At 36.8% G+C, this 27,177-nt stretch overlaps 2 protein-coding genes across 2 annotated transcripts; one reads left to right on the top strand and one right to left on the bottom strand.

Moving 5' to 3' along the window:
* Positions 1–68: 68 nt before the first annotated feature.
* Positions 69–21,877, top strand: LOC109057747 (lysyl oxidase homolog 2A-like). Its single transcript, XM_042732380.1, has 14 exons — positions 69–215; positions 1,799–2,082; positions 3,089–3,264; positions 12,271–12,479; positions 13,660–13,876; positions 14,838–15,021; positions 16,238–16,389; positions 16,478–16,645; positions 19,290–19,455; positions 19,682–19,922; positions 20,057–20,172; positions 20,779–20,915; positions 21,032–21,143; positions 21,237–21,877. Exons 2-14 carry the CDS (start codon positions 1,815–1,817, stop codon positions 21,299–21,301), a joined length of 2,211 nt encoding a protein of 736 aa, XP_042588314.1. The 5' UTR covers positions 69–215; positions 1,799–1,814; the 3' UTR covers positions 21,302–21,877.
* A 76-nt stretch (positions 21,878–21,953) lies between these two features.
* On the bottom strand, positions 21,954–26,688 carry LOC122138596 (R3H and coiled-coil domain-containing protein 1-like). The gene is made up of 6 exons (XM_042731988.1): positions 26,550–26,688; positions 25,452–25,938; positions 24,418–24,578; positions 24,270–24,340; positions 24,076–24,171; positions 21,954–22,759 (listed from the first exon to the last, which is right to left on the bottom strand). Exons 2-6 carry the CDS (start codon positions 25,866–25,868, stop codon positions 22,641–22,643), a joined length of 864 nt encoding a protein of 287 aa, XP_042587922.1. The 5' UTR covers positions 25,869–25,938; positions 26,550–26,688; the 3' UTR covers positions 21,954–22,640.
* Positions 26,689–27,177: the final 489 nt, after the last annotated feature.

Genomic DNA, 27,177 nt, shown 5'->3' with positions numbered 1-27,177 from the left:
CAGGGCATCCCTAGCATGACGTCAGTCATGTGCAGCAGTCTGTAACTTTCATCATGCGCTAGTGATGGCTGGTTTCAGATTGCAGTGCTGGTGGGAGGCGGTGAAACGCGTTTAAAAGTGTTGCAGGACACAGAGAGAATCAGCGCTGCTGCATCCAGCTGCGGGTGTAACTTGGAAGAAACTGACAAGTTACTTCACAGGAACAACGTCTTATGAAATAATATTATGCTAATAATAATAAAACATACTATTATATATAGTATTTAATCATTTATTTTTAAATCGAATTGTGTTTAAAACGCTAATATAGCCTACTGAATAAATGTCTTGGAATGCTGACATCCGAGTTGGTCTTTTGGGTGTCTTTAATAAAGTGCATGTGATATTTAACATAAACCGCTGTAAATATGTTAACGTTAGGCTACCTATTGAAAAAAATATTTTTAAAAGGTAACTGTTACTGTCGTGTCCGTACAAATGCACTCGTTGTATTTATTGGTTTTGAAATACTTTGTAGAAAAAAAGGTAGTTTATGATTCAGGTGATGTCTAGTGGTGTAACCACTTATACTAATGTATTACAAGTTACATTAACGTATCACAAAATGTATTGTGCCTTAAATACACGTGACTGTGCAAAACATAACTTGTGCACACATACATATTGAAGAATACAGTTTGGAATTACAATTATACTGTATTAACTAGCCAAAATTTAATTTGGTGACAGTTACCACCTAGCTACATTTTAGACAAATGATTTTTAATGCATCACATATCATCATTATCATTGTATACTATTATGAATATGTGAGTCAGTTTTTGTGATTTACTGTTTTCTACATAAAATCATCTTTCATAAGGTAAAGAACATTCTGTGAAAATGTAACCTTGATATCTTTATCTTTGATAAATTAATGGTTGAAATCAAACTTCGATGCTTGTTAGCACATCATTTGATTTTGAGACTTGAGGGTCATATATATGCAAACATATCTGTCTCTGAATAACATAATTGCATCAAATAAGACAATTGATCTTTAATGAATGAATGAGAAAACAGTCATACACACAGGAAGTAAATCTAAGGAAGTTTTCAAACTACCAAATTAGATGAAGCGTTCTCTGCAGCACTGAGCTTGCAGTTTTGGGACAGTGATTATGACATCATGTTGAAGTCTCATTAATTTAATGCAGTGACTCACTGACAAGGCAGCTTTTAGTGATTAGTTTGGGAACAGAATCCCTTAGAGAAAGGGATTTTCTCAGTCAGGAAATGGGATAGTCTATTACCTATGAGTACCTGGAGGAGTGTCCTGAACATTAATTCAGCATCTAATCTTAACATCATGATGTGCAGATAACATCTTAGTTGCCCCACATGAGTATGCATGTGAATAAAACCATGCATCTTAACTGTTTGTGAAAATGTCCACTTTGTGGTTTTGGCAGTTAGATGTGTATGAATACCGGGGGTTGTTTCTATAAACTCCAACATCCTGGAAACCATTTGGCTGCCATTCATTGATAGTTCTTGTGAGCTCTGTTTTTTTTTTTTTTTTTGCAGAATTAATAGATAGATGTTTTTAATGGAGTAGACATACATGCCTTTGAGAGCCTTTTAATGTCAGTATCATCAGTGTCAATAATTGTAGGTCTTGTTCCTACAAAACCCCTCTAATTGACAGTCTGGCATAAGTGATGGAAAAAGTAAACACCCCAGTCATCTGTCTGCTATAGCCTCAGGATTTGAGAAATGGTGGGGGCAGTACTGACATGGTGTTGTTTAATGCTCTCGCAGGTGAAAGTTTAGCCATGGCGTTCCCTTCTGCATTGTGCATCTTGAGTCTCTTGGCTTTGGTTCAAGCCCAATCTGAATCGCAGCACCCCAAGATTCAACTCCGTCTAGCGGGTAATAAACGCAAGCATTACGAGGGTCGTCTGGAGGTCTTCTACAACAACGAATGGGGGACTATCTGTGATGATGACTTCTCAATCTTAGCTGCTCAGGTTGCATGCAGGGAGCTTGGCTTCCTGGGTGCTGTGTCTTGGTCCCCATCTGCAAAATTTGGACAAGGAGAAGGTAGGCAAGAATTCTGATTGTGTATTATAAGCTTCTGTTCTATTGAGAGAGCCACTATGTGCATATATTCTTGGAATTTAATCCATCATGTTTTAGTCATTAGCGGTAATTGATACCAAACAGACATCCAAAAAAGTATGGAAATAAAATTCAAAGTCAAGAGCAGACATAATCTCATCTCTCTGTCTATTTACCATAGAAACATGATGATTTGTCTCAATAAATCTGTCCAAAGATTGTGTAAATCAGTGGGTGGTTATGATTGAGCCCTATGGGAAGAGTAAACATTGGTCTTGACTCTTATTCCACTTTCCACAGAGTAAGTAAAATCATAAGCAGCATGTAATGCATAGTGAAGGGAAATTCTAAAAGGGTTCATATTTGATAACTTTATATTGAATCAAAGAAAGTTAACAAAATCTAGCCAGACAAGAGTGGTTTAAGCTGGTTTACCAAGGCATTTTGCTGGAAGCAGGAATAAATCACCCAAATAAGAAACTTCTGTCTTCATTCACTTCAAAGATCCATGACATCTTTGAGAATTTTTTTCAAGACTGGGAATTTTAAGCTTCAAAAGGCATCATAAAAGTGTATTTTTTTCAGTCAGTCAGTGAGTTGATCTTGAGAACCCAATCAATCCATTTCATCAGCATAGTCACTGAAAAGATTAAAAGAACAATTCATTCGTGAGAGGCAGATGTCGAGATTTTAAGTGAACTTTTGAATTATTTCAGTTTGACTTTCAGTCTAACATTCAGAACACTTGGAGCATAGCACAAGTTGTGAGATCATTTTAATGATTCTTTTATCGTGCTTATTAAAAAAAAATCTTCAAAAACTCACCATCATACAGGTATTGAAATAGATAAGGTAGAGTTACAGAGTAAATTTTAAGAGTTGAACTGTTGATTTAAGGGAATTAAGTAGGTAGTGACACCAACACTGCATCCAAAGCACAACATCTGCTGGTGATTGACAAAACCAACAATTGCTCTTTATTCCACAGGACGCATTTGGCTGGATAACGTCCATTGCACAGGAAGAGAGAAATCTTTAGCCGAATGCCCCTCAAATGGCTTTGGGGTGTCAGACTGCCGCCACAGTGAGGATGTTGGGGTGATTTGCAATCAGAAGCGCATCCCTGGCCACAGGTTCATCAATACCATGAACAACAATGTTGAGGTACATCAACTCTAGGATCACGTAATCATGTTCGTTTATTAACCTAACTGAAGTTGACAGTGCTTAGTCACTTGAGATTTACTGAAATGCAGTGCAGATGTGAGTTCAGAGCTGGTAAACCAAGCCTAAGGCTCTGCTGGAGGTAATTAGGATTAAGAAAGACCAGATATGCCTTTGAAAAGCCTTTTTAGAAGTTGCAACAATATGCTCCAAAAACCACACTGTATCATCAAAACCAGTGTTTTCCGTCAGAAGAGCCAAGAATCCTACCCAGAAAAGCATTATATCTTAGGCAAATGACCACATATCTTTGTCATATCCGGAAATTCAGTTCTGAGTGGCGGTTCTGCTTTCTTTCTTGCTAATTGGTGATCATTCCCGGTCACTTTATCTCATGGATGAAAGGAAGTGAAGGTCTGTTACCACAGGTCACACATTCCTCTCCAAAGTCTGCTGCTCTAGAATAGTTTATTAGTGTTCAATTCTCCTTTTATGATGCTCCAGCTGTCCACACACCCCATGTGCTTTGATGCAAAGGTCTGTGCCAGAAGAAACCGATATTTGTATATTTGCCATGTTACTATGGCAACCAAGGTAAGCTGGTTTAAAGAAAAGACGGACCTTTGAGAGCAATCAGAGAGCCCATGGTGTGCTTTTCCATTTCCACGACCCCAAGATTTAATGATTTCACCACACTTTGCGTCTCTTCCCTCGAGACTTTTCCGCGCTCCTCTGATGCCTTCTTTGGGAACTGCTGACTAATGGAAGGAATGATTTCAAAACAGAATCCCACCCGTTAAACGTGAATTCTTTAATTGTGAGTAGCAGAAAGACTGTTGGTTAATAGATTTGAATGAGAGACAGTGTTTCTCTGGCCTGGTATGAAAAATACCAGGCGTCAGGTTCAACTTCCTATGATGTCATCGTTCAGGCGACAAGTCTGTGAATGAATGTGAGAAGTTGTTAGCTATTGGTAGGTGTAATCGTGACTTTTCCCTGCATCACATACCAGAAGTCTGAGACACAGACGCTCCTCTGTGAAGCTCGTATGAGTGAATTCTCAAACACCAGGGTGAACTAAACTGAGACAGACACCCAGATTCCTCAGGTTTCCGTCCAGCGCCAATGTTTCTATAAGCAAGAGTCCATCTTTTTGTGTATTTTTTCTCATCAATGGACAATTTGATGTCATAAATAACAAAGGGTAGCAGAAACTGGCTGCTAAATTCTTAATGCATCACAAGCGGTGGATTACAAAATGCTTCCACAAATTATCCTTTGCCAAAACTGGAAAACACTTTTTATTTAATGTTGTATACATATAAACAACACAGTTTAATGTCTGATTGCCTGCTTTCATTTACCTTTCCTGGGTGTCAATACAGCTAGCCAGTGTGTGCTCCACCCAGCAAACATTACCTCTTAAAGACCTTCTTCAAAGATGTAGGAGAAAATGACAGATGATTTTCCTGTGGTTTTGCCACTATGATCATATTAGCTTATTATTGATATGTAAAGAAACACTACATTACCCTGAAAACATTAACATTTAGTGTTAGCGTTAGTGTTATTTCAGAGCCCATAAATGCAGGGCAGCTACTTGATTAGCTGGGTTTAATGGCTTGTGAAACAGTTTAGACTAGTCATTCAGAGACTGTAGTTGGATGACCTCTAGCAAAAGCACAAAATGCTTGTTTTAATGAATATCTGTTTCCAAGAGAGCCTTTGGCCGCATTTAGGTGCAGATAGATTCGTGATTTTTCACAGAAGCAGAGATATTTTCACATTCGCATTCACATTTTTGTGTTAATGAAGACATTGGCTAAAATACTTCCCTAAACAACCTAGCAACCATTCAGAACCGTGTTGAAAACGCCAAGCAACATGCTAACAGTCACAGTAGCATTGTAACATCACCACCATTTTTTTTTAGCAGAAACTCCTAGTGCTATCCTTTCTGTTTGAATGATCAAATATTTAACTGTTTATATTGCTTTCCTTTTCACAGTTTTCCCACTATATTATCTGCCTCCGAAACATAAACAGTTTATATACTTATAACTGACCACACACAGCTGGACACAAATGTAGTGTCTAAACTAATAAGATAGGCAAAAGACAGGCTCTCAGAACAGAGAGCAGAGGTAAATGAATGAGTGAATTGTTTGTTTTGTATTCTTGTAAACATTCAGTGGAACAGAAGAACAGCTTATCATATAATCAAATGAATCACCACCACATACAATCTGCCACCACACATGGAAACAATCAGAGGTTCACAGAGTGGTAACCAAAGGTTCAGAGCATGCAAACTCTTGGCTTGGTTTGAGTTCATGAAAATGCTGTAAGTAATCAGCTAATGATTATATATCTTATTTACATGTTTGCCTACAGCAGATGTTTCCTACCAACACAACTTCATATTCTTGGTATATACAGGATGTGCAGATGAGAATATGCAACTTGCTAAGATACACTATGACCTGACATGACATTCAGCAGATGTTTAGAAGTCCTCAGGACTGAACTTTAGAACATTGTACGGTCATGTTCATGAGGGGAAAATACAGGACCTAAAGTAGATTAAATACTTATAATAGGGATGTTCATTTCAGTTATTTTTCCTAATCGACAACCGATAATTAACTGTTAACCAACAAGAGTATTTTAAATTTGAATTGTATTAAATTAGAAAGCATAAGTGTCTGTGACCCATTAAAAATACTAACATTTGTTTCCCGGGAATTAATTTTACATGCACAAAAAGCAGAAAACAACAGAATATGAGTATTCACATGGTTATCATATCACATCACGCACCTGCAGCGCTTCTGTGAGTGGAGAAAAACATTATAAAGCTGGGCTATATATAGGCCTATATATATATATATGACGAATAAATAAGCCTATACGAGAAATATATTTTTACTTAAATAATAAATTAAGAAAATGGACGAAAAACTGTGCAACAAGTATGAAGAGTTTCGGTTCATTTTTGAGATGCGCAAAAGGAAACCAGACGGCAGAAAGCGGCATCCTATTTTTCTTTAGGGTTATATTACAAAAGCACAAAGGTTTGTTTTAATTGTGAATGTACAAACCTTTTACAATTCCGATTATCTTTATGACTAAAAGGAGTAGTTGCTTCCACTGTTAGAAGGAAAAATGTCAAGTGATTGCACTGGCACCACATGCACACACACAGTTAAGCTTTGCTACCTTGGCAATGCAAGCCTGTTCATTATCATAACAAAATACAGTTAGTAAAACATATGGGAAAAAAAAATTCACTGCTCAGTTTAAATATGTAGTAAAATCTGTGCTGTTAAGTGTTATCACCGTACCGTCGTAATGTTATGCAAAACATTTTGTATTACTTGGATATTGGAATGCGAGTGAAGTACATAATAAATAATTATTTGGCATTCAAATACATCGCGAATACAGAAACATTTGATTTTGTGTCGAATGAGAGACCCACTGTTGGTAACAGTTTCGTTTTAGCCTACATGAATTCGTTTTGGCTTGTCGTTTATATTGCTATAGCTTCTTATATTTTTTATTCTTTTTCTTTTCTAAATACTGTTAATTGAAAAGATTTGTTGTGGAGTGAGGGGAACTAAAATAGCTTAGCTATGTTTGTATTGTTTATTATAATGTTTGTAAACATTTAGGGTCAGCATTGAGCCTATTTCCGAATTTAATAATAAAATGCGACTTATACGCGACTTGTTTTTTTTCTCTCTCTCTAAAAAAAACATAATTTGTTTATATGTGTAGCATATTTTAACCATGCAGCAAACCTTTTTAAATATTTTGATAAATTACTGAAAATAAATAAATAAATGACTTTTTAAACCGTTTAACTGATTGTATTAATCGGTCAAAATTCTTAACGGTCGGTTAACGGTTAACCGGTTAAAATGAACATCCCTAGCTTATAATGATTTGTATTCTGCTTGTCATGGTTATTGATTGGAATATATATTCACCTTCAGCCAAAGTATGTTGGTCTCAACAGAACGCACCAGTAGTGAACCTACAAGCTAAATGTAGCCTAAAGAGGGCAAAGGTCAGGACTTTCCACCAGGCATAGAGGTGTTGGCTTTCTTTCACATTCCATTTGCAACTAGGAAACGGGACAGGAACGGAAACCAGCCTTTTGGGAAGAATCTCCAGGGTTGAACATAAATATGCCCAGAGATGTTCTGTGGAATGAGAGCTCAGGGGTCACGTTAAGCTTAAGCGTTTCCTTGGAACCGACTTGTTCATGGGACCCTTCTGACCCTTTACTACTGTTGAGTTCACCATTCATTCTGTCATGCTTTGTTTCTTGTCCTCCCTCTTTATGTCCTTCATGCACACAGAGTTGTAAGTGGTACCCTGACACAAAGATGACCCTGAAGACAAAATCTTGTCTAAAAATGGCATTCCTCTCAGACAGTTGTAGACAGGCTGGCTTTGGCGTGGTGGTGTGAATATGAAATTGTGTTTGAGAGTGATGACACATCGAGCTGAAGAAACTTCCTGCTTTTTGGAGGGTGGGAAACTGGGAATGATAGTTTGTACATATGTTCAGCTTTGTTACGGTGGAGAGAATCCAGATGTTTTCCATTTTGCCTCTTTCTTGGAGATTACTTCAGCAAGAATCAATATACCAGCTGGATCCATCCACCCCTCACATTTTCCTCCTTTATCGTTTACTTCCTCAAAAAGTGCCTAAAATTCCCTCAAAACCACAAACCTGCACAATCAACAAGTGTTTTCACTCTGAGTCCCTGGAACAGGCACGTGGAGGACCAACGTGAAACACGAGGCAGGAAATGAAAAACAGAGGAGATTTTGACTGCGCGACTGTACCAGACACCGTCACCTCTCCCTCGACCACATCGAGAAGCCCTAAGGAGGAACATTAACGGCATGTAAATATTTTGATATCTGGATTCCATGAACGTGAAAAGAAGGTGGTCCTGTCCCAGCTGGCACCTCAGCAACTGAGGAATGTCTGGACTACGAGGGGCTTCCAGGCTCACTGCTACCGTTTCCATTGCTTACACATGGACCCCTCGCTCTTAAACACATTCAGATGTGGGAATGGTTTCTCACTTATATGACTGACTGTAAGTGCGTATGTCGCAGACGTACTAGTCTATATGAGCTGACAGACAGCATTTACAGTCTAAAAGACCTCTTTGTCAGGTCTCATTCCTAAAAAATGCCCACACGTCATGAAGTAGAGGTGATGTGATTGAATGAAAGATGACGTCTGTTTGGTTGTACACATACACATTTACACATTTAGATTATTCACAGGGATTTAATCCAATAAATATATTTAAAAGCATTTTTGCATGAAGTTACCTCATGAAAAACATATTTTGGACAGACTTCTGAGCTTTGGTGATAACTAAGCAAATATTTAATAACAATACTACAATATTAATTTTATGCTACAAATGACATTAAAAGTGGAAAACGTTCCCCTCCAAGAATTGTGGTTGCATGTGTTACCAGCTAATATGCTGCTTTTTAATGATGGAGATTCACTTTGACCTAAACTGCAATCTTAAGGGCTAATGGGTTTCTGGCATTTGTCCAGCAATGTCAGACATCTTTTTAACTTCTTGCATAAGGTACAGAGCAATGTTAGCTGCAGTTGCTTGCTTTATTTAGTTGATTTCATTAATTTTGACTGTGAATTAGACACAAAACCTTGGCATTGTTAGTGCTTTTTCTCTGCCATTGAGCGTCAGGAACACCAAAATACCTTTCATGTGAATTCATAGTATTTTCTGGTTAAGAGACCTCAATAGGGTCAGTTTTCTTTTACGTCTCTAGGAATTTCCCCAAAACAAAACCTTGGATTTGAAGTCTTGATGGCTCCTGTCGAACTTGTCATCCTATCATTCAGAAAGATTGCCTACAACATTGCCTTCATTGTTGGTCACTGCATGTCGAGTCTTGGACCAGACATTCTTCAAGCTTAACAAAGCAGAAATTGTTGGTTCAAGTATTATGTACAGAGAACGTTCTTTATTAGACTGATACTTTATCCCTTAAAGGGTGCTTGATGTAATACCCAACACCTGCAACATAGTGCTGGGTGGTATACTGATTTAAACAGTAAACCAGTTTGAATTACGCACACGGTATGAATAAAAAAAAATCAGCATACCAGTACAAGTAGCTCAGCAACAGTAACATTAGACAGTGTCCTGGATTGAGAGAGGATCCCTGTTAAAAGCACACATTTCTGACTAATGACTGGAGAACTTTTAGAAATATTAATACAAATACTAATTCTTTAATTTTGCATATAAACCAACTGTAAATGGCTGACAGTGGCCAGGGACGTTGAAGATGAACACAAAGAGGAGAAAATAGCAGGCAGAGAAAACTCACTTCACCATGCGCAAAATATTGGAACAAAATCCTAAATACTGAACTGGGAGTGGGGGTTTAAATAAATCTATCTCTGAGGGGAACTGACTGTCTTCAGAAAAGTTGAGATGGTATTTTCTTTTCATCTTACCTCCATATACAGTCGAGGCCAAAAATATTGACCCCCTTGGTAAATATAATCAAAAAAGGCTGTGAAAATTCATCTGCATTGTTAATCCTTTTGGTCTTTTATTTAAAAATCTCACAAAAATGTATCCTTTCATTGGATAATAAGAATTTAAAACGGAGGGGAAATATCATTATGAAATAAAAGTTTTTCTCAAATACTCGTTGGTCACAATTATTGCCACCCCTATAAATTCTTATGAGTAAAATATCTCTGAAGTATATTCCCATTCATACTTAGAATTTTGAGCACTCCAGCATGATTATAAACATGAAATCATCCAGCTCTGGCTTCCTGTTTCACAGAAATATAAAGAGGAGGGAAAACAAAGCCCAAATCCCCTTAATCATCCATCACAATGAGAAAAACCAAAGAATATATTTCTGTGCAGCAAAAGATAATTGAGCTTCACAAATTGGTGAAGTGGCTTTAAGAAAAGAGCTAGAGCAGTGAAAATTCCCATTTCCACCATCAGGGCAATAATTAAGGATACATTTGCGTGAATTTTTTTAATAAAAGACCAAAAGGATTAACAATGCAGATTAATTTTCACAGCCTTTTTTGACCATATTTACCAAGGGGGCCAATATTTTTGGTCTCGACTGTAATGCATATTAATGTAGTATTTGAAATCACATCGGTGGTTTTTTTCAGCAGTAGCCAAGTAAATGCTGTATCGCTGCTGTTCCATAAGCGCCACCTTCTGTCAGATTTTTGAACTTGCAGTTTTCATTCAGCCCATCTGCAGTTTCAGTTTCATGGAGATGTTTTATGTAGCATAATTTCAAAAATCTAAGGTCAGACCATTCTGTTTTTGCTTCAGATTTTGATATTATACAATATAATTTATGTCAAAAACTGCTCATGTTGCATATGTTTGCTTGGATTGTGATTAAAATGCAGTGGTTCTGCAGAGGTCTCATGCATTCTGATAAAAGCACAGGTGTGATAAACCATGAAATCGTGATACAGATTTTTGGTGTGTCTGCCCAGCACTACCTCATATTTATAAGTAAATATATAAATATGAGGATTTATGAACATTCCAACTGTATTTTCCACTAGCAAACTCAAATGTACTTCATAGTATCATAGTATATCAATCTCTGAGTTTCTTATGTAGGCAAAACCTGAAAATGATAAAATAGGGCGTCTCTTTGGTTTAAAAATATGCGGTGGAAGGTGTCTGGTCTGGTTTCTTTAGGCGGAGGTCACGCTATCAGGCAACAGGCGTAGGCTCTTCCTCACATCTGGCTGGATGACCCCGACTCACACCCTTACCTTCAACACTCAATTTTTTGGTTTCCTCCAGACTTCCATTGCTTAAGCAAACAGTGATGTGTCTGACTCGAGAGCCCACTTCAACCCGACCAAACCCATCAGTCTGGCCTTTATATAGTAATATTTACATTAAACTCAGTTCTGCTCACTCTGCGTCTAGAGCATTTAGGTCCACGTGAGGCCGCCACATTCCTTTGGCTTCATTCCGTTGGCCAACTTTCTCTCTCTCTTTTCTTTCATTCACACACATGCACATTAAAACATGCCAAAATTAAATTAGAAGCCACAGTCTTCATCTTATGTTTACCGTGGTCAGTTGAAACATGTCCAGTAACCACCTCCCTGTTAATAGTACAACATTGCCGGGTTTACACATCTAAAACATTCCTTTCAGTTGATATCATGGCAAACAGCCCTCGTGAGGGCACATGCGAGGGTATTTTTTTAGAGCTAACAAAGATGCTTTTGAATTTTATAACAGTTAATATTCCTTCAAGCTAAAAGATTCCTGTAACTTAATGGATTGGATGACAGATTCTGCTGTAATGAAAGTTCATGAACTCCTCAAAATCTAGGATGACCACCACAACCCTTACGAAAAAGAAGTTTATTCAAGTGTGCTATTAGTATACTTATTTTAAACTAAAAATAGGAAAGTATACTTTTAGTTTACTTTTTATGTACTTCTCAGAAATGGGCTTTATCTACTTCTAAGATATATACTTATAATGACAATTAAGTATACTTGACTTATACTTACAAAAACTCAAAATATACTTGAACTTTACTTAAGTATACTTAATAAAATAAACTTGAAGTATACTAATTTTTATGGTAAGGGAAGACTGGTTAAGAATGTTTTGAGAGATACTGAAGTGAGGTTTTTGGTCAAATTCCAACTTTGGCCTTGTCTTATAAACTATATCTGCCCAGCCTTGTCAAATGGGAGTCATGGATTATCTGGCTGCTCGGTTTGGCCCTCAGATTCCACCCTGAAGGAGTAGAAGACACTCTTCTGACTAAAATGGTGTCTGCAACTTTTTCCAAGTAATTTACTACTACTTGAGGAAGTGGCCTGAATAAACGATCCATTCTGGGAATATTGTGAGAATTCTGATAATGACTGATAACATGCTCTTTTGTTTTTTCCACCCTAGACTCTGGAAGAACGGGTGGAGGAAATACGTATAAGACCCATTTCATCCCACCTCAAGCGCATACCCGTCACAGAAGGCTACGTGGAGATTAAGGAACGGGGCAAATGGAGGCAGATCTGTGATGAGGAGTGGACTCCCCTGAACAACCGAGTCGTCTGTGGAATGTACGGATTCCCCGGAGAGAAGAACTACAACAACAAAGTCTACAAGTAAGGAAAAGTCCCCGCTGCTTTGCTTTGCATGATAAACAGCCATGAGTCAAAAACACAAATTTGAAAAAAGATACATTTTCAGACCTTTGTGATTAGGACACACTAAAAATCAAGAAAAAACAGACAAGAAAGAAAGCAGATTTTAGGGTTTCCCCAAAAGTATCATTAACTTGGTAAAGTTTAAAGTTGCCATGCAAACAGGCAACAAGAGTTGTTTAGTCCTCAGATGTGTGTGAACGCCTCCCCAAGTGAATCATGGCCAGATTGTTTCCCAACATAATTCTTGGCCGTTTCCCATCTAGCAGAGAACATTGTGTTTCCACTGTAACTCTGTTAAGGACATTTTATAGTATAACTGCCTATAAATTATCATTTTAGTGTGTTTTAACCACATTTGTAAACTCAAACACACTATAACACACAAAAGTTCATAGCCGATGTATATATTTTTGTACAAGTTTATGAAAAAAAAAAACATTCCAGGAAATGTTCAGAAAATGTTTTTTTTTTTTTTTTAGATGTATACATGGGTTTATTTCTAAACTAAGCAACATACTAAAGAAAGTAATGCCTGGTGATATTTAAAGATGAGGTTTGTCTATGTTTGTTTGTTTTGTTGGAACATTTCATAATGGTCCACTTTTTAAGCCGCTGGCCATGTGACCTCATTTTTCCTCAGTCCATTTATGTTAAGTCTGGGCCTTTAACGTTATTCATGCCATTGAGAAACACTGTTTTGCAAAGAAGTAGGACATCATAAATGGTATTTCCTTACATCAGAATTGACGTATAGTGCCAAAAATGATATTGAGATATCAAAAAATGCTCAGAAATTTGAACAAATTTGAAACGAGTGTTTAAAGATTTCCTAATCTGAAGGAAAGGAAACCTGCAGGCTTCACAGATTGTTTGAGTCAAGATGTTTGGTGACCTTTGCTGAACTAGGATTTTCTCTGGATTGTGGAATCATGGGAAATGTCACGGTTTCTTGGGTTAGCACAGCAGGACTATATGCCACGGGCAATGTCTGGTCTCTATAGTAATCATAACACCTCCATCTGAATAATAGTTGTGATATCCTCCTAAACAAGAATTCAGTATCTGAAATATGTATTTAATTCCATGATTAATTATTTTGTAGCACAAACTGATCTTTATCTGTGGCTCTGTTTTACAGATCACTGTCCATGCGTAAGAAAAAGAACTACTGGGGTTTCTCAGTGAACTGCACAGGAAATGAAGCCCACCTGTCCAGCTGCAGGCTGGGCAAACCCTTGGAGCCCAAGCGGAACGGCACATGTGGACGTGGCCTGCCTGTGGTAGTCAGCTGTGTGCCTGGAAGAGCTTTTGCCCCCTCATCCTCCACTGGCTTCCGCAAGGCTTACAGACCAGAGGTTGGTAGCATGGAATTAGCATTAGTAGCCTTACAATTTAAGTAGTTGTAATCACTAGCACTGCTTAGTGTCAAAATAAGGACAGACTCTAGAAAAAAAATAGTTTTCCCTAAGAATCAGTGTCATCAGCAAAATAAAAGTCATTCATGATTGTGTTTCCTAAGGCGTTCTGGTTAGCATTAGACTCACAGACTGACAGTTGATCAACAAGCCATTATATACAATAAATATTTAAAGGTATATTAAGTCCTTAAACTTAGTAGAATATATCAAACATGGACAATAATGAGTCACTGACATGAACAACATGCAGAAAATGAAGTTTGTATTAGCGGCCCGATGCTACAAGCGCTGCTTAGCAACAAAGAGTAATGCTGGAATAAAAATAGCTTTCCTAAGCATCTACGCTGTCATCTGCCATGATATGATGAAGGAAAATTCCTTTTGGACTGTCTTCCATCAGTTGTTCTCGGTTAGTACTGGGTTCACAGACTTCTTGTTTGTTCTAATGCGCACGTGAAAAATAGTTTTCCATTTTTTCATTCTAAATGTCTGTAGAGGGCTGAATGTTGAACGCTAAGGCTACAGTCCTTCTCAGAGATGATTTGTGGTTGTGGAATGTTTGGCGAGTCTGTTTTCCCTCATCTATCGGCCTCTTACCTTTCTGGAAAGAATCGCTTGCTCTTCCATTGTTCTCCTGTGGATCATCATATTCGTTCAGCTTGGATGTCATAGTAGTACATTAAATCATATTGCCTTTTCGAAGAAAAGGAGATTACATAATATTCAAACATGGCCCCAGAGGTCTGAAGTGAGTGTGTATAAACAAGGGAAGGGAAAAATTCATCCAAAAGGCTGAGTCACCTGAATCAGATGCATATACAGAGATTGAACAAACACAGGTCACTAAGGGTGTGTGGACTGATCATCCTGATAATTTCTTCCATGTCTGATTTCGCAGCAACCCCTGGTTCGTCTGCGGGGAGGTTCGAATATCGGTGAAGGGAGAGTGGAGGTGCTGAAGAATGGAGTTTGGGGAACCGTCTGCGATGATAACTGGAACCTGAGAGCTGCTACCATCGTGTGTCGAGAGCTGGGCTTTGGGAGCGCCAAAGAGGCTCTCACTGGAGCGAAGTTAGGACAAGGTTTGTTAATACATTATCAGTGGTTCTAAATAGTGGTCAACCGATATTGGTTTTTTGACAGCTGATATCTTGGAAAGCGGGGGGATTAAAAAATAAATGCGTAAAATAAACATACCGATATAAAGCCATTATAATTTTGTTAATTACTATTATTATTAATATTTAAGAAGTTTGAAATCATCTGACAATGGATTAAAAAATAAATGTGTAAAATAAACATACTTTAGAAGACAAATATCGGACCACTAGTATCGGACTTGGCGATATATCGGTCAACCACTAGTTCTAAACGGATCGATCTTGGGGAGTCAGTCCTATAAGAATCAGTTCTTTGTTTCAAAGACATTGAGATTATCTCCATTATCTTTATTTCCCAAAATACTACATGTCTTAGAAGAACCTTAAAGGAATATGAAAATCTTCAGAACACAAATTAAGATATATTTGATGAAGTCCGAGAGCTTTCTGACCCTTCATAGACAGCAACGCATCTGAAACGTTCAAGGCCCAGAAAGGTAGTAAGGACATTGTTAAAACAGTCCATGTGACATCAGGGGTTCAGTCGTAATTTTACGAAGCTACGACAATACTTTTTGTGTGCAAAGGAAACAAAAATAACAACTTTATTCAACAATTTCTTCTCTTCTCTTCCATGTCAGTCTTCACCATGTGCATTCCTCTGCTTGTAAACAAAAAAAAATGCACATAATGAAATGCAACTAACCATATAATACTGCATAGCTTTTATTTCACAACTGGCACTCAGAAATCTTTATTATCTACATTTTTTAAAAAGAAAATGATGTATACCCATTACGCAGGAAGTAAAAATCAGACACACATTGTCCTAAAACAGCAACATCTATGGCAGCCTCTGTCTCTGGCATTCATCAGACGTTCATGGATCACTGCTCTAACCCAAAAGAGACTTTGATCAGTCACATGAGAGGCAGCCATTCCTTTTTTTTTAGGTCCAAAAAGTCATTTCACCCAAGGTTACTTCAAAAATGGACCCTGAATATTTATGTGTATTAAATATATTTATGTAATATAAAATATGCTGATTGTTTTCTGTTTCTGTACTGTTTTTTAACAGAAACTACATATAAGACATTTAAACTCAAATCAATATTCCCTGTCCATGAACACCCTGTTTTTTTGTCGTATTCCCCCAATTGTATATCATCACTAACATTATGAATGTGTGTTTTCTCAGGAATGGGTCCGGTCCACATGAATGAGGTGGAGTGCTCTGGATTTGAGAAATCTCTCACTGACTGTTACTTCAATAATGATGCTCTGGGCTGCAGTCATGAGGAGGACGCTGCCGTACGCTGTAATATACCTGCCATGGGTTTCCAGAAGAGGGTCAGGACCCTTAAACTCTCCTTACATATTCTGTTATTGTTCTAACACTAGCTAGAAATTCACAAATTGGTACTTTTGACTATAACAGATACGTCTAAGCGGAGGAAGGAACCCATATGAGGGACGTGTAGAGGTTCTGACTGAGAAGAACGGTTCTCTGGTTTGGGGAACCGTTTGTAGTGAAAACTGGGGGATGGTCGAGGCCATGGTGGTCTGCAGACAGCTGGGACTAGGCTTCGCCAGCTATGCGTTTCAGGTAAATCTACCCATTAAAGTGCTCACCAAGTGCTTATCTTAGCTCAAATCTAATTGGACGACCCGTTTCTTCTTGGAGCAATAGGTGAAAAAATTGACACACAGGACGGAAAAAAAAAGCTCACTTTTTCATGCTGTGAATGATTGCATCTGGTGTGAATAGCCCCATACGGATCTGATGTTTTGAATCAAAAAGCATCACCGGGCTGAATTTTCCATTCAATGTGAAAAGGCCTTAACTCGAACTCTTTGCAAAATCTGTTTGAGGAAACCTTTTGCCCTCAAAAAAAATTCCTGATTGTGTGGATTCCTATTAAAATGACTAGATTTCGCCTAAGATTCAGCAGGGGACAATAAAAGTTGGTTCCAACACTCAATCCAGCATATTTGGCCATCTAATGAAGGACCACCTTCAGTAGTGCTAAACTTTCAATAGCCACAGTGAATCATCATAGTGTTCGTATCACACATTTGTATGAGTCTATTTTGGGGCACTTGATGCAGATGAAGAACTTTAATGAGGGCACATGCCATGCAGTCAGTGTGGTGTCCCCATTTAATCCACCACAAGTTTCCTGGATCCCGTAACTCTATTAAATCCCATTCATTTCAATAATTAATATTTGAATGTGCGTGTAAGATCACACAGACTGTGTAGGGCTGAGATGGCTGGACTAGAGACGGATATTTAACAGCCCAGTGACAAACTCACGGTGATACAGGCCTGGAAACTATTAATGCATTAGAATTGTTCTGGAGGGAATAGCTTGATGGCCGGTTTTATGAGTGGAAATTGGAGAAGCCTAAAGTGCTTCTGCAGGGTAATGCCATGATTATGTGTTATGATGATTGACTGAAATTTGCCACTAGCTGGGGCACATGGCTGCATGTCAAGACATTGTCAAGACATTTTGGGACACAAAGCAGTTAGATCTCATGTCACTCATGGTCATTATAAGTCCCTCTTGAAAAGACTAGTGTATTATGCTAGTGTGTTATTGGTTTAACTGGAGCCCTGCTTAAAAAACAGCCCAAACTGATCTGTTGGTCTTATTTGGTCTCCCAGTTTTAGAGTTTAACTCATTTCAAATGAAAGTTTGTGAGCTTTTGACCTTTTTATTCATCAAAGAATCTTGAAAAAAAAAAAAACATTATCACGGATTCCACAAAAAACTGTTAATGTTTCTTGAGCAGCAAATCAGCATATTAGAATGATTTCTCAAGGATCATGTGACACTGAAGACTGGAGGAATGATGCTGAAATTCAGCTTTACATGATCACAGGAATAATTCAATTTTTAAATATATTCAAATAAAAAACAGCTATTTTGCATTGTAATAATATTTCACAATATTACTGTTCTTTATTTTTAATCAAATAAATACAGCCTTATAAATAAATTATTCATTATAAATAAATGAGCATAAGGGACTTAAAAGCAATTTAAATGATGCATTAATAGGGAGGTTTGGTCACGTTTTCTGTTACCGAACTTGAAAAGAGCAAGATACAACTTCCAGATGTCGGAGTGGCCATTAAATATTTGTCTCACAGTCTGGGCCAGTGGCTCTTTTTTTCCAGACAGCATGTGTGGAGGGTTTTACAATGGCGAGGGTTAAAGGAAGCACATGGAAAGTCTGACAGAATGTGCCCACGGTGGGAGTCCAGCCGGCTTATCTGTCAGGGGAGGCTGTGACTCAGCGCTGTGCAGTCTAAGAAAAAACACACCATAATGCTAGATGAGTATGTTTGTGCAGGCAGACACTTTCCCATCTTGCGGGGTACGGCTTGTCTTGTGGTTCAGACCTCTAAACTTATGCAACAGATGTAATGAAAAGCAATCTTGGGAGCAGATGCTCAAATCACGTTCGGGAACACATTAGTCGATCTGAAAAACGTGATAAAACAGCCCTCGTTGTGTGAGAAGGTGTAATGACACCCAGATATCCATTGTCCTAAGTTTGCTTCAGACTTATTACAGTATAGTTCAATAAAACTGAAACCATAAAAAAGCATAACCTTTTTTGAAATCTGATATAAAACTCATTTGAAATAAATTGATATAAATATAGTTATATATTTTAAATGAATAAATAAATATAAAAACTTAAACTTATTTTAATTCAACTAGTTCCCAAGAAAATATTTCTCATTTTCATTCAGATGTACTAAAATACTTGATGTACTAAAATATCTAAAACTAAATCTGAAAAAATAAGTACTAAAAAAACTACATCAGAAAAAAAAAAACTAAATTAAAAATACTAAAGCTTTAACAAAACTTGAAATAAAATAAAAACCAATTCAATAAAAACTATAATAGCATCTCATTGATACTTAAAAATCACTGGTTTACATTAGATTCAGAGTCAGTTGCTTTTTGAATTGTTTGAAGAAACAAAATGAGCAAACCAGCACATTAAAGGTTGTCCATATGTGTTCTGTTCCTAACAATCGTTCTCAGATGTGAACAGAGTGAAACTGAAGTCTAATCAAATCAGTGAACAAATCAATCTTCTGAGCCAGTTCTTCTCGAAAAATAAACTGATTTGGTTCAGTGACCAGAATGATTATTTGATCAATTTAATGATGGTGCAAAATAAATAAATAAATAATAAAATCAAAGATTTTGGTGTTTGTATAGGAGACGTGGTACTGGGCTGGAGATGCGAGTGCAGATAATGTTGTGATGAGTGGGGTCAGATGCTCAGGAACTGAGATGAGTCTTCCTCAGTGTCTTCATCACGGAAAACACATCAGCTGTCCCAAAGGAGGAGGACGCTTCGCTGCTGGGGTCTCCTGCTCTGATAGTGAGACAATCACCTCTTTATTTATTTCCCTGCTTTTTTAACAAGCTTAATTTAATAGTAGACTAAAAAGCAGTTCCAAAGCTACACATCCACTGTCACATAATCATCATTTTTGTTAAGTATTCAAGATGGATCATCAGTCCCATGACTTCTAACCTGCCCTGGCTGTCTAGACTGATAAGCATGGAGGAATTTGTTCTGTCTGACCTCTGACCTCTGATCTCAGCGGCTCCTGACCTGGTGCTGAACGCTCAGCTGGTGGAGCATACTACTTATCTGGAGGACCGGCCCATGTACGCTCTACAGTGCGCCCTCGAGGAGAACTGCCTGTCCAGCACTGCCAAAAAGAACGACCACAGCTCCTATCGCCGCCTGCTCCGCTTCTCCTCCCAGATCCACAACGTTGGCCGGTCAGATTTCAGACCCAAACTGGGTTACCACGCCTGGACCTGGCACGAGTGTCACAGGCAAGACCTTAGACCCCTCAGTAAACACCATAAAAACAAACACATATATAAAAATATGATGTTACAAAAATCATTTGTGCCAATATGATGATGTTTAAAGTCTCATACTGTTGTTTTGTTGTGACTCTGTGCAGGCATTATCACAGCATGGAGGTTTTTACCCATTATGATCTGCTGAGTCTGAACGGCACCAAGGTGGCAGAGGGTCACAAGGCCAGCTTCTGTCTAGAGGACACTCAGTGTGACGAGGGTGAGAACTGCTCATCAACTGAGAAAATATATTTCTTGGCCTATTTTATATATTTTTGAACAAAAATAAATAAACAAAAAAAAAATGTGTATGTGTGTGTATATATATATATATATATATATTTTTTTTTTTTAATCCTTTAAAAATATTTTTATGCCCTACATATATTTCAAAACTTTATCACTAAGAACTTTAACACGTGTAACATATAACACATTTGGATAAAATCAGCAAGCAACATACTTTACAATGTTCAAAAAAGACTATAACAATATATAAATAATAAATAAATAATAAGAATTAATAATCATTATAAATCTAGTAGGCTATTCACATTTGTATTTAGTCTAAATGTAGGCAACTGTAACATTGGAAATGTATTTTCTTGCCCATTTTTAAATATATTTTGGTATATGATGGTTAAAACTTCATATACCAAAATATATTTCAAAATGGGCAAGAAAATACTTTTCCAATGATATAATTACTTCAAGTTAAAAATCTTTATTTCACTGAGCTTCACATCATATTTGCATAGAAAAATATATACAGTATTTGCCATGTAATCCATCTGTTTTAATGAAACGGTTGTTTTCTTTGATCCAGGTATTCAGAAACGGTATGTTTGTGCCAACTTTGGACAACACATCACCACCGTCTGCTGCTATAACAACAAAAAACACAACAATTATCATCAGATCAACAACACAAAAGACAAAAAACCAGAATACAATATCCACCAAGCATCTTAACTAAATAAAAAAAAAAAAACCTGAGTATTACAAGGAAAGACAATTAAATTCAAATTCATCTATTACATACGGAATTTAAATTTTTCTGCCATTATTCTGTCACACAGGTTGTGATCAATCCTAACTATGACGTAGCCGAATCAGATTATAGCAACAACATAATGAAGTGCAAGTGCCGCTATGATGGATACAGGATATGGATGTACCACTGTCATACAGGTGAGTTGCAGAAAAAAAAAACTGTGTTGAAGTTCTACCAGGACAGTTTAAAAGCCATTAGAAGTGAATTCTACCTCCTCTTCCACTTTCCAGGTGGCTCGCGGAGTTCAGACATGAATGAATACCCTGGAATGAGCAACCAGCTGCACTTCAGATAGGACACAGTGAGGAAGGACACTGCAGGCTGTCACTCAGACTATTCAAATATGATTGACCACTAGAGAGACTCCAGCACTCTTTTAGGTTGAAGTACAGCATGTTCTTTCATGGTCCTCGCTATATCAAACTTGCTTTCAACAGAAACTATTTAAATTCCTGAAATGTACTGTACTCGCTGCATTCATTTTTGGTTCTTGAAGTGCTTATTTGTTGGTTGTAGTGGTTACAAACCCATGCTGTAATGTTCATACTGGGATCTTACTATTAATTCACAAAGCCTGCAGTTTCATGAACTCAGCCCCACTAGCGGCTGTCAAACTCTTGTGCTTTATTCATCAAGCATGTCAAGTTATTTATTGTGTTCAGTCAGGGATGAGTCAGTCATTATGTTTTGTGTATGCAATGTGAAACTGTAATAATTTGGTGCAATTTTGTGGAGCGTCTACCCTCTGTTTTATGAGGGTATCTATGACCAGTTCAGTGGTTTCCAGATATACAATGTGTTTATGACCTAACAACACATTTGGTTAAACCATTGCATTGTTTTCTATAATAAAAGCAATTAATGTCTGTTATTTGGAGGATGATTTTTATGTGAATCCGACAAGCCATGTTAAACCCAGTTAAAGATGTAACACCAAAACAACAAACAAAACATTTAATTAAAACCGGAAAAACAGGTTGAGGTATCAAACAATTTTAAACCATCATAGTGCAGAAATAAGTATTTTTTTTTTTAACAAATCAACTCAGACAAACAAGTCAAATATATAATAATAGTAGCAAACAAAACAAACAATATTATCTACATTTAGTTTTACATATAATAATACTATTGCATTTTAAACAAAACATATTTAATGTTTCAAAAATGTCATTTAGACTCCGTTCTGATCTCAAATTACACGAGATGAACATGAAAACAACATTGACAAACAATGCTCAACACACGGTCTACTTAATTTAAACATTAGATTGAATATGATGGTCCTGGATGACCCATTTTCAGGAAATCCAATGAGCAAAAGAGCTTATTTGTGTTAAATAAGATTGAAGTTAATAAAAAATGATCTATTTAAAATGGCTGGACCAGATGCTGGGCTTGTTAGCATGAAGAAACAGAGCAGGAAAAAACAAACAAGGCTGTTTCCTGCTAAAGAAGAAAGAACCACAGTCCTCTGAATGCTTACCAAAACTCACATCAAATGCTCACTTATACTACTGGCTTGTTTCCTAAAATAGTCTTGAGTGGTGCAGTAATGTCAAAGGCATGTTCTTTTCCCAGTACAGTTATAACTGAAGGACAGTCTGACTGTGATGAGGAACTTTATTTAATATTCAGTTGAAGTTGTTTCTCATTTCAAAGCGTCTCCCCCTCAAGCCCAGCGCTCTGGTCACCATCCTGCGAGCCACCACTGTGTCCGTCCGCGGCCTTTCCTTCACCGGCTGAATGAACTCTGTATGGAAGCATCGACAAATTCTTCAAATGACATTATACAGATCAGTAACATGACATTTGTATGAATCAATTTATTTATTAAAAAAATGCATAAAATCCAAAATATACATATAATGACTTTTAAAGGTATAATGAAAATTCTGTTACTCTCCCTCATATCGTTCCAAACCCGTAAGACCTTCATTCATCTTCGGAACACAAGTTAAGATATTTTTGTTGAAATCCGAGAGCTTTCTGACCCTGCATAGACAGCAACGCAACTGAAATGTAATAAGACCCAGAAACATAGTAAGGATGGTTCAACCGTAATGTTATGAAGCAACAAGAATAGTTTTTGTGTGCAAAGAAAAAAAAAGACAACTTTATTAAACAATTCTTTTTTGATTCTCACCATTACAGAGAATACCGCATTGCATTCCTCTACACGCTCTACGTGTTAAACATTCTGCGTTGTTTACGCGCAGAGGTACTCTTGATGATGGCAGAAGACGTGATTTGGAAAAGAATTGTTGAATAAAGTAATTATTTTTGTTTTCTTTGCGCACAAAGTATTCTCTCAGCTTCGAAAATTACGGTTGAATCACTGAGGTCACGTGAACTATTTTACTGAAGTCCTTACTACGTTACTGGGCCTGGGAACATTTCAGTTGCGTTGCTGTCTATGCAGGGTCAGAAAGCTCTCGGATTTCATCAAAAAAATCTTAATCTCTAAATTTCTTAATTATCTTAATTGTGTTCTGAAGATGAACAAAGGTCTTTGGAACGACATGAGGGCGAGTTATTAATGACAGAATTTTCATTTTTGGGTGAACTATCCCAAACTTAATATAGCACCTGAAAAAAACAAGAGTCACGGTTTCCACAAACATATTAAGCAGCAAAACTGTTCTCAACAATGATAATAATAAATGATGTGACACTTAAGACAAGAGTAGTGACCTTCACAAAAATAAGTTTAATTTTAAAATATTTTTTAAAATATAAATGTTATTTCAAATTGTAATAATATTTCATAATATTACCGTTTTAAAGTATTCTTTTGATTAAATAAATGCAGCCTTGGTGAGCATAAAAAGCTTTTAAACACACGCACACACACACAAAAAAAACTTATGGACCTCAAACATCTATTAAAATCCTTATTACTTTTCACTTGATTGTTACACCACTTCACAGTTTTATAATCCTTACATAATATTTTCCTTAAAAAGGTAAAAAAAAAAAAAAAAAAGGTATTTAAACCAAAAAAAAAAAAAAAATGTCTCGTGGTCTTCTAAAGTGAAACCTTCTTTCTGAAAGGGGTCTTTCGTGTACCTGCACGTCTGGTTGCTTTCCACTTAGCTTTCTGGCTCCCCTCCAGCAGCGCGCGGGTCTTCAGGATGGGATGTTTGAGGGACAGTGCCTGTGTAGCTGAACAGAGCCAAAGATGCGTTTGTCAAACATATGAAAATAAAGAATAATCATTCCTGATACGCGAATGAAAAAAATACTGCCTAATGAAACGATACCTGCCGACTGACTTGAAAATACACCGAGAGCATGAGTGTTATCCACCCACTTGATCTTCATCCCCCCTTCACTGGAAACAGAAGCAGATCGGTGTCACTTTGTAGATCTGTATCACTACTTTTTGTGAGAATACAGAGGTGACATCACCTATAGTCAGCAAAGGCATCAAGCAGGTCGTCTGTTTTAAACATGGCAGGAAAGTCGTAGATCTCAATGACGTGGCCGAACTCCTGTGGGTCCAGCCAGATGTTTGCAAAGGCGGGGAAATCAACACAAATGATAAAAAAGATAATATGCTTGGCTTTGACCTAATAACCAAGAAGAATGAATGACAGTGTGTGAGAACAGACAGAATAAAGACGATTGTAAATATGGTAAGAGATGCATTAGGTCTTATTCAATAACTGCAAAAATACAAATGTTTTCACAATCAAATGATCAATAAGTTTTGTACTAAAACCTAATAAAAATTTAAAAAAAAATTAATCAACAAACTAAAAAAAACCACATACTCTGGGCAGCCTTATAAATGTGTTATTGATATTTAATCTCTATACTACTGTATTTTCCAGAATATAAGTCCTGTTATATTATCATCTGAATGTGCTGTGATTTCTATACTGCAACATTAAGCGATCAAAAAAACTTTTGGATTGGTGCTGAATAAGAGAGGTAGCCAAGTAAGACACAGTTTTGTTTTTGCTTTCAAATAAATCTGTTTAGGTTTGGCATTTACAGTAGATATTGTTTATAATTAGTGCCACTATAATTTGTGTTTGTTTTATACTTCAATTTTTTATTTCAGTTCTGAATATGGTTAAATTTAAAGCATTCATTTACTGTTATTTTACATTGTTTCTTAATTACACACTGATGCAACTTTTTCACGATTTTGACCAGTTTTACTTCAGTATTGCGATACTATTATAGTTTTTAATAATATTTAGAATTTGTTTCTAATTTTATGTAATTTTTAGTTAAAGTTTTAGTAATTTTGTTGTTCATTTTTATTTCAGTTTTATTTATTTTAGCACAGTTAAGTACATTTTTAATTTTTAATATTTCTGCATTTTTTTTTTTTTTTTAAGTTTCTAATTTTTTAATTCTAATCTGTTATTATTTGAATAACTTCAAAAAATCCATGCAATTATTAGTGAATGAGACCCATGAAGTTCCAATACCTCCGAGAGCAAACTTTCATCGACGTCCTGCTGCTGGAGTGTGGCATCAGTGGGAAGGTCCGTGTTGTTGGCACAATTTTTATCTTTTTCATCATCTAATGTCAGAGATGTGAAGAGAGTCACAGTCTGGTCCCAGGCTGGAGGCCACGGTGACGGACCCGACCTCGAAAGCTGCACAAACTCCTCATCGCCCCGTGACTGGCCAGTGCTGTCCACCTCTGGCTTCTGATTGGTTACAAGAGGTTCCTCAGCAACGTCAGAGGAGGATTCCACAGATGATCCCTTGAGATTCGGTTGTTCCAGATCTATCTTATGTCTCATAACACGTGGAACGTAAATAGCCTTGTCTGGCCGTCTGGCTCTCCGTCTGTTGCTGAAGCTGGTCTCCAGTGAGCGTGTGTTGCTGCTGGTCTCCATGTCTCTGTCCCGACTGCACGCTCGCTCCTTGGATCTGCCCTTCGCATCTATCTGGTCTTCTTCTGGCAACCTGTCAGATGCACCACACAAAAATTGTAGTTAGTAATGTAATCTGTTACATCACACATTTTAGGTAATACAATCTGAGTACTTTTTTAAATTAGTTTTAGATTACTTTTGACCTAACTAATGTTTATCACACTGAATTTAACTTAAGGTTGCAAAAAGGCAGACCATTTCTGAAACTTTCCAGAAATTTTAGGAACTTTCTGGGATTTTTTTTGAAAATTTTGGGAATTTACGGAAACTTTGGAAAGTTTCTGTCCCTTAGCAACCCTAATTTACATCGGATATTCTTCTGCCATACTGAGAGTGAAATACAAAGAGAAAGTAAATATTTCAATCGATTGTTAATTAACAACATGAAGTGCATTAAAAATAATTAAATTTCAAAATGGGCTTTCCGATGGAACTGGAGGGGGTTCGTGATAATAAAAAAAAAAAAAAAAATAAATAAACAAAAAAACAACTTAAAAATAAAATAAAATAACAACAATCAAAATTAAACACTTTTACAAAAAATATGAAATATTTTATTTTTTCGCTTGTCATGTGACCATTAACCAACGTCAGAGAACAGTGTACATGCAAATGTGTTACTTAATTATCAACTCTAATTACCTTAAAATCTCAAGTAGTGCTTCAAGTAAATGTATTTTTGGCTGACAAAAAAAGTTTGGGAATCCCTGTATTGAATGTAAATAAGAAATAACATGAATTTTTGAATTTAACTGTGTTAGAAAGACAAAAGCCTTACAAAGACATAGTTATACAAGGTTAAATAAAAATTAAATAAATTAAATTTAATGTGCTCATCAGTAATTAATGCAATGTTGATATGCTGAGAAAACACTTCTGTAAATTGAAATGATTTCTGTAAATCCAGTTGTCAGATGCTGTGTGGACTCTCAAATCTTGGTGTAATAATAGCCATCTGACAAACGGCTGGTCTTTGTCTGAATGTCGACAAAACTGGAAGACTTTCTGAATGTATATAAACAGTAGACTATTTAAGAAAAGACATTTTAAAAGAACAGCTCAATCAGACAATATGACAGGAAACCCAAAATACACACACATATGAGTCTGATAAATATATATAAAATTCAGTGCCACTGTGTTAGGGTGGTTGTCAAGTCACTGCAGTTGCTAGGATGTTTGAGTGTTTTTAATGTGTTGCAATAGGGTATTGTAAGGTAAGGGGTTTTGAATGTGTTTTATTTTCTGCCATGCAGCTGCTTGAGTATTC

The sequence above is a fragment of the Cyprinus carpio genome, chromosome B10 (genome assembly GCF_018340385.1).
Source record: "Cyprinus carpio isolate SPL01 chromosome B10, ASM1834038v1, whole genome shotgun sequence".
Taxonomy (NCBI): domain Eukaryota; kingdom Metazoa; phylum Chordata; class Actinopteri; order Cypriniformes; family Cyprinidae; genus Cyprinus; species Cyprinus carpio.
This window is presented reverse-complemented; position numbering and strand designations above follow the sequence as displayed.

Bases quoted from the DNA above. Each gene is read 5' to 3' on its own strand.
- LOC109057747 (XM_042732380.1), top strand. From the start codon at position 1,815: ATGGCGTTCCCTTCTGCATTGTGCATCTTGAGTCTCTTGGCTTTGGTT. The intron at 12,480-13,659 runs GTAAGGAAAAGT...TCTGTTTTACAG, and splicing joins TACAACAACAAAGTCTACAA to ATCACTGTCCATGCGTAAGA. The intron at 20,173-20,778 runs GTGAGAACTGCT...TCTTTGATCCAG, and splicing joins GGACACTCAGTGTGACGAGG to GTATTCAGAAACGGTATGTT.
- LOC122138596 (XM_042731988.1), bottom strand. From the start codon at position 25,868: ATGGAGACCAGCAGCAACACACGCTCACTGGAGACCAGCTTCAGCAAC. The intron at 24,579-25,451 runs GTATTGGAACTT...CTTGGTTATTAG, and splicing joins ATGAAAGTTTGCTCTCGGAG to GTCAAAGCCAAGCATATTAT. The intron at 22,760-24,075 runs GTACACGAAAGA...GCTTCCATACAG, and splicing joins GAAAGCAACCAGACGTGCAG to AGTTCATTCAGCCGGTGAAG.